General features: G+C 36.4%; 1 protein-coding gene across 1 annotated transcript in view; it reads left to right on the forward strand.

Moving 5' to 3' along the window:
• The window catches only part of LOC101859613 (clustered mitochondria protein homolog), a gene marked incomplete in the record, with an annotated part of 39,682 nt that overhangs the window by 19,346 nt on the left and 11,820 nt on the right, over window positions 1-8,516 (forward strand). The window contains 4 exon segments of the mRNA XM_013090087.2: window positions 6,244-6,314; window positions 6,804-6,876; window positions 7,432-7,593; window positions 8,119-8,179. Coding sequence (XP_012945541.1) covers window positions 6,244-6,314; window positions 6,804-6,876; window positions 7,432-7,593; window positions 8,119-8,179 — 367 coding nt within the window.

Raw genomic sequence — 8,516 nt, forward strand, 5'->3', positions numbered from 1 at the left:
GTTGTTTTTTCAGATTTTTATTTCACTCGGGCATGGGTGGTTGAGTTCTAGATCAGTATTGTTACTTTCAGTTGAGTCACATCAGGATAATTCCTTTTTACTTTGAGTATGAAACAATGATTTGGATTTTGGTTATGGACAGTTCATACAAAACTAAGTACGGTACTCTCTCAGGCTCAGCGATTGTATCAAATACTCCTTGTCCTTAATCAGATATGTGCTTGTTCCTTGTTTTGTTTGTTTTATTGGGGGGAGTGGGGGGGGTGTTCTGTTTTTCTGCCATGGATTTGTTACATTTTCAGTGTATGCCTAAATTAGTTTTGACCTATGCCTATGACTATGTTCAACAGTTTCACTCTCCATTGTGAATGAAAATAGTCACCTTAGCTTATGCAAAATGCATACTGCCATATCTGTGATGAATATCCTAGAACCAAATGTCTATGACTTAAATCTGATTCTGAATGATAGGACTGAGATATGGACAATTGCTGCTGTACTGACCCAGGGTTGTTTTAATGTATGTTTGTCTTCTTTTTTTTTTTTTTTTCGCCATTTATCTGTCTCCCAATCCCCAGTCGCTTTGTGTAAATTTTTCATCAGTATTGCAATATCACATCCCCATCCCCCCAAACCCAAAACCACATGCGTACACACATTAACACAAAAATTAAAATGTAACGATCTTCTATTAAAACAGACCGTATTTGATACCATAACTCCACCTGACAGATCCGTGTGTCTCCTTGGGTATTTAGAAAGTTTATTTACTCGTCAAAATATTATTTTCTGGAGTTTTTTAACATCAGTTTTTATATAATGCCATATCTGTGATGAATATCCTAGAGCCAAATGTCTATGACTTACATATGATTCTGAATGATAGGACTGAGATATGGCCTTTTGTAGCTGCCCTGACCTAGGGTTTTTTTACCATTTGTTTGTCTTGTGTGTTTCACACATCTAAGCTCAAGCGTGTTGGGTTTGAATTCTACATCAGTCATTTTCCATTAACTTCTTCATGATGAAGTCACGTAAGGAAAAAGTGTTAATTTATTCGCATCAGTTTATAGAGAAAGCCATATCTGTGATGAATATCCTAGAGCCAAATGTCTTATGATTAAATCATGATTCTGAATGATAGGACTGAGATATGGCCTACTTCAGCTGTACTCTAAGAGCTTTTTTGTTTTGGGGGTGGTTTTTTTATGTTGTTCGAAATTGTTATTTCTCTCAGGCATGTTGTTTGAATTCTACATCAGTTTTGTTCCTTTCAGGTCTGTCACATCAGGATAAATCTTTTTTACTTTGAGTATAAAACTTTAATCAGGATTTTTGGTTAAGGACAGCGCATACAAAACAAACTATGGTTTTCTCTCAGGCTGAGCGATTGTGTCCAATACTTTTCTGTTTTTGTTTTTGTCCATGTCTGATGTGTTTGTTCCTTGTTTTGTTTTACTTTATTGGGGGGAGGGGGGTGTTCTGTTTTTATGTCATGGATTTGTTACATTTTCAGCATATGCCTGAATTAGTTTTGACGTATGTCTATGACTATGTTTAAAATTTCACTCACCACTGTGAAGGAGAATAGTCTCCTGAGCTTTTATACAATACAATGCCATATCAGTGATGAATATCTTAGAACCAAATGTCTATGACTTACATCTGATTCTGAATGATAGGACTGAGATATGGCCTATTGTAGCAGTACTGATCAAGGTGTTTTTCTTTAATGTATGTTAGTCTCTATACCTGGTGTGTTTGAATACTTCTCCAGTATTTTTACTTTAAAGTTCAGTCACATAGCGTATTCACTCTTTTGAATATGAAACCTTGTTTGGGATTTTTGCTGAGGACAGTGCATACAAGACAAATCATGTTCCTCTCTCTCGCCTTTTCTTTCTGGCTGATTTATTGTGTCAAATATTTTTTACTTTTCCGCATTAGATCTTTGCATGGTCCTTGGTTTTGGGTTACTTTTTTTTCGAAGGGGGGATTTTGTTTTTGTTGGGCCTTCGCGGAAATGAATTATGAGGTTGGTTTTCAGTGTATTCCTAAATAATTGACCTAGGAATATCTTCTAAAATTTCTATTCCCTTTGTGAATGAAAGTAGTCTCATCAACTTGTACAAAATAATGCCATGTCTGTGATGAATATCCTAGAGCCAAATGTCTTATGATTAACTCATGATTCTGAATGATAGGACTGAGATATGGACAATGGAAGCTGTACTGACCAAGGGCTTCTGTAAAAATGTATGTTGGTCTTTTTTTTTTCTCCTCCTATCTATCTCCCAATCCCAAGACGTAATATTTGAAGTCTACATCATTATGGAAATCTCACCCAACCCAAAACCTCGTGTATACACACATTAACACAAAAATTAAAATGTAACGATCTTCTATTAAAACAGACGGTATTTGATACAATAAATCAACTTGACAGATTTGTGTGTCTCATTTGGTATTTAGAAAGTTTATTTACTCGTCAAAATATTATTTTCAGGAGCGTTTATTAACATCAGTTTATATATATAGGGCCATATCTGTGATGAATATCCTAGAGCCAAATGTCTATGACTTACATCTGATTCTGAATGATAGGACTGAGATATGGCCTATTGTAGCAGTACTGACCCAGGGTGGGTTGTTTTTTTTTACTATCTTTTTTTCTCTATGCTTGTGGTATTTGAATTCATCTCCAGTGTTTTAAGTTTATCACATAGCCTCACTATTTTGAATATGAAACCTTGTTTGGGATTTTTGTTGAGGACAGTGCATACAAGACAAATCATGTTCCTCTTTCTAGCCTTTTCTTTCAAGTTCATTTATTGTGTTTAATACTCTTTATTTGTCCATATTAGATATTATTTTGTTCTTGTTTCCTTGTTTTGTTTTATATTTTTTGGTGTTCGCTTGATAGGGGGGGGGGTGTCTTGTGTTGTGGTGTCGTGAGTTTGTTGTATGAGGTGTTCGGTATTATGTCTTAATTAGTTTTGACCAATGCCTGTCTTCTGAACTTTTACCTCCCGTTGTGAATGAGAGTTGTCGCATCAACTTGTACAAAATAGAGCCATATCTATGATGAATATCCTAGAGCCAAATGTCTATGACTTACATGTGATTCTGAATGATAGGACTGAGATATGGCCTATTGTAGCAGTACTGACCCAGGGTGGGTTTTTTTTTTTTAATGTATGTCTTTTTTTTTCTCTCCACGTATCTGTCTCCCAATCACAAGTTGTTATAATGTTTGAATTCTACATCAGTATTGTTAGTGTCGGTTTAATCACATCAGGGGAAAGCTGTACTGGTTTGAATGTGAAACCTTGTTTATGGTTTTTGTTGAGGACAGTGCATAGGAAGCAAATTATGTTACTCTCTCTCACCTTTTCTTTCGGGATTAGTTATTATATCAAATTCTGTGTTTGTATAATAGATCTTTACATTTGTATAAATTATGGTAATGAGTGTGCACATGTGATTTGTGTGTGTGTGTGTGTGGGAATTTGTTTGCCTCCTTGAGTATATAGAAAGTTTTTGTACTTGCCAAAATATTATTTTCACGAAAGTTTTTACATCAGTTTGCATGTAAAGCCATATCTGTGATGAATATCCTAGAGCCAAATGTCTATGACTTACATCTGATTCTGAATGATAGGACTGAGATATGGCCTATTGTAGCTGTACTGATCTAAAGCCATATCTGTGATGAATATCCTAGAGCCAAATGTCTATGACTTACATCTGATTCTGAATGATAGGACTGAGATATGGCCTATCGTTGCTGTGCTGAACAAAGGTTTTGTGTTATTAACATATTTTTATTTCATTTCACTGAACAACATTGTCTAACGTGAAGCATGTTGTGTTTGGATTCTTTACTCATGTGTTTTTGCTATTAGAAAAGTCCCCCCTGAAAAGGTCTCAATTCTGAGTAGGAAACTATTCTTGGGAAGGACAGTGTTCTCAGGACAAATGTTATCTTGGATTGTTTTTTCTGCTAATGGAGGAGGGGATAGAGGTGGTATTATGTTGGGCCATTGGTTTATGTTATGTTTTTATATTTTAGAAAAGGTTTTAAATACGTGCTTGAACCAGTGTTGAGGGAAAACTTGTCTTTTGTCACTCATTTGTCTTGTAAAACTGTATATCTTCTTGTTTTTTGAAACACTTTCTTCTCACCTCGGCTCATTTATAAAGCCATATCTGTGATGAATATCCTAGAGCCAAATGTCTTTATGACTTACATCTGATTCTGAATGATAGGACTGAGATATGATGTTTTGTACCAGCACCGACTAAAGTCTTTTCTTTTATATGTTTGTTCGTCTTTTCTGTTTCTCTCATCAGTCTTCTAAGCTCAAGCATGTTGGGTTTGAAGTCTATCATTAGAATTCTTTTAAACCATTTAGTAACATTAGGTTTTGGGGTTTTTTTTGTTGAGGACAGGGTGTACAGGACAAATGATGTTACTCTCTCTGGCTTTTCTTTTGGGCTGAATTATTGTGTTAGCTACTGTCTGTTAATTTTAGATCTTTATATTTTTCTTCTGATGATAATGTAGGGGGGGGATTATTGGGAGGTTTGATTTGTTTTACTTGTCAGAAAAGTTTTTACATTAGTTCATATACTAGAAAGCCATATCAGTGATGATTATCCTAGAGCCAAATGTCTTATGATTAAATCATGATTCTGAATGATAGGACTGAGATATGGCCTACCTCAGCTGTTCTGACTAAGAGTTTTTTTTGGGTTTTTTGGGTACAAAATTGTTATTTCACTCAGGCATGGTGTGTTTGGATTCTACATCAGTTTTGTTCCTTTCAGGTCTGTCACATCAGGATAGATCTTTTTTACTTTGAGTATAAAACTTTAATCAAGATTTTTGGTTGAGGACAGCGCATACAAAACAGACTATGGTATTCTCTCAGGCTGAGCGATAAGTACTCTTTGTTTGTCCACATCAGAATGTGCTTCTTCCTTGTTTTGTTTTAGTTTATTGGGGGGGAGGGGTGGGTGTTCTGTTTTTCTGTCATGGATTTGTGACACTTTCAGTATATGCCTTAATTAGTTTTGACGTATGTCTATGACTATGTTAAAAATGTCACTCTCCATTGTGAATGAGAATAGTCCCCTGAGCTTATACAAAATACTGCCATATCTGTGATGAATATCCTAGAGCCAAATGTCTATGACTTACATCTGATTCTGAATGATAGGACTGAGATATGGACAATTGTAGCTGTGCTGAACAAAGGTTTTGTGTTATTAACATATTTTTATTTCATTTCACTGAACAACATTGTCTAACGTGAAGTATGTTGTGTTTGGATTCTTTGCTCATGTGTTTTTGCTATTAGAAAAGTCCCCCCAGAAAAGGTCTCAATTCTGAGTAGGAAACTATTCTTGGGAAGGACAGTGTTCTCAGAACAAATGTTATCTTGGATTGTTTTTTCTGCTAATGGAGGAGGGGATAGAGGTGGTATTATGTTGGGCCATTGGTTTATGTTACGTTTTTATTTTTTAGAAAAGGTTTTAAATACGTGCTTGAACCAGTGTTGAGGGAAAACTTGTCTTTTGTCACTCATTTGTCTTGTAAAACTGTATCTCTTCCTGTTTTTTTAAACACTTTCTTCTCACCTCGGCTCATTTATAAAGCCATATTTGTGATGAATATCCTAGAGCCAAATGTCTTATGACTTACATCTGATTCTGAATGATGGGACTGAGATATGGCTTATTGTAGCTGAATTAACCAAGGGTGTTTTGTGATTTTGTTTTTTGTTGATTTTTTCCCCCCATAGATGTATATTTATCTCTTTCTTTTTTCCCTTATTTTCTTTTGCCTTAAACATATTATTAATGTTACGAGACATGGCTCAGGGTAATTGTGGCACTGGACAAATGAACAAATTATTATACTGCTCTTTCTAGCTTTTCCTATCAGTATTGTTGGGGGGGGGGGGGGCTTGTTTTGTAACTTTATTTAGCTGACACATCTTGTGTGCCTTCTTTTTATGTCCTCCACCGCTTATACAATGAGGTGTGGGGCGGTGCTTATGTCGGGTCTTGTCAGACTCAAAAGTTGGAAAGCGATAAAATGTTGCAGGTTGCGAGTGAGCTGAAGGCTGTTTGTTTGTTGTGTTCCTCAGAAAAATGACTGCCTTGACCACACGTCTTGTCTTAGGCTCCCCAGATAAACGACTGCCTTGACCACACGTCTTGTCTTATGCTCCCCAGATAAACGACTGCCTTGACCACACGTCTTCCCCCGTGGACGGAATCACGCTGTCCGAGTCCATGCACGCCAGGTACGCTCTGATGGGTTGTGCTCTCATTTGTCTGTTTGGTGTAGAACTGATAGTGAAGTGAGCCAGAAATTGTAAGTACGATCATATTGAAGATGATCCTTCAATTGCCAGTTGGCTCATGATTTTAAATTGTATGGCTGAAATTTGGTTCTGCCTTGGAGTTTTTTTAAAGTTTGTACTGGATGGTTTTATTTGATTTTAAGATTAATTTTTTTTAAACATCCAATTAAAAACTTTTTTTTATGTCCTTTTACTGTAAGTGTAAGATGATAGTTATCGGGGCAAAAATTGCTTTTGATAAAACCTCAAATTTTCTCTGATTTCTTTTTCAAATCAAATGACTATGATAACTTGTTTGAGTTTTAGAAGAGCAGTGTAGAAAGTATTGTATTGCCATGTATTCATAATGAATAATGTGTAAACAGCTTGTATATCCATATACAATCTCATCTGAAATCTTACATTTTTTCATTTCTATGTTGTTTGCAGAGGAATCAACATGAGGTACCTGGGCAAAGTGGCAGAGATGCTGGCCAAGTACCCCACCCTGTCATATGTATATGTAAGTACTCACTAGTTGTATATATGTAAGTACTCACTAGTTGTATATATGTAAGTACTCACTAGTTGTATGTATGTAAGTACTCACTAGTTGTATGTATGTAAGTACTCACTAGTTGTATGTATGTAAGTTCTTGCTAATTATATTCTTTCTTTAGAACCTTGTCATTTGTGATTTGCCAGTCTGCTTCCTTACTCTTTGTTTATGTTATAGTAATATTGATTAAATAGTTGCAGCATATTGGTATGCTGACAGACGGATGTTTCTGAATTTACAGAATCTCAGGGCTTTTTTTGTATCTATATAGTTGTAGAAAGTCATGGTCTTATGTTGAAGCTTGTAAGAGGTTTTTTTGTAACTCAAAGTAACTGGGGGGGTTTTTTTCAGATTTTAGTGTCTCCCTCAATGTTTATAAAGATTTGGGAATTTTTTCGGGTCTCGTCGTTCTTTCCTTGGTCTAACCGTATGGAGGTTCAGTAATCCTAAAGCACTTTGCAAAAATAATGCAGTTTTATTGAAAGGTATGATTTGATTTATATGGTTGTTGTGTTTCAGACGATCGCGGTGAGCGAGTTGATCTGCCGGTCGGCCAAGCATCTGTTCAACCATTACATGCAGGGAGTGGACATGATGAACACGGCCGCCGCCATCAGCCATTTCTTCAACTGTTTCCTCGGCTCCTACCCCACCCCTCACCCACAGGTCACAGCGGACGAGGTCAGTTCTGCGGCGGTTTCCTCCACTGTGTGTGTGTGTGTGTGTGTGTATGTATGTGTGTGTGTGTGCAAGAGAGAGTGAGTGTGTGTGAGAGAGAGAGAGAGGATACAGCCAAGTGCTTGTTTACAAATGTTTTCCAATGGTTATTATCCTCTTTGAACTTGTCAGCAAAATTAGTTTACTGTTGGAGCAAATTTTCACTTTTTTTATGGCCAATTTGTCTGAAACAAACTTTTGTCCAGGAGGCTTTCTATCCAACTACAACATCTTGTGGCCCATTTTTTCGACCCAAAAAAGGCCTGCAATACTTATGGAGCCATGTAGTGTAGTCTCAATGTAGTAGAAGTTTGGTTACAAACTTCTTGAGTTTTCTAAAGAAACTTTTCAGATAGTATTGAAAATTGTTTGCCGCATGGTGTTATGTAAAATCTGATGAGTGCATTTGTATGTCTGTATGTATCACATTGTGTGACCTGTGAAAGATATAAGGGGTGATGAGCTTTATTGATATCTCTGTCTCCACAGAGCAAAGCTGCCAAGAGAAAGAGTAAAAGAAAGAACAAGCACAGTGTTGTGTTCAGTATAGGTAAGAGAGACTGTGGTTATTGTCATGTCAGTATAGGTAAGAGAGACTGTGGTTATTGTCATGTCAGTTATAGGTAAGAGAGACTGTGGTTATTGTCATGTCAGTTATAGGTAAGAGAGACTGTGGTTATTGTCATGTCAGTATAGGTAAGAGAGACTGTGGTTATTGTCATGTCAGTATAGGTAAGAGAGACTGTGGTTATTGTGAAGTCAGTTATAGGTAAGAGAGACTGTGGTTATTGTCATGTCAGTTGTAGGTAAGAGAGACTGTGGTTATTGTGAAGTCAGTTGTAGGTAAGAGAGACTGTGGTTATTGTCATGTCAGTATAGGTAAGAGA

Source organism: Aplysia californica, unplaced genomic scaffold (assembly GCF_000002075.1).
Source record: "Aplysia californica isolate F4 #8 unplaced genomic scaffold, AplCal3.0 scaffold01138, whole genome shotgun sequence".
NCBI classification, from domain to species: Eukaryota; Metazoa; Mollusca; class Gastropoda; order Aplysiida; family Aplysiidae; genus Aplysia; species Aplysia californica.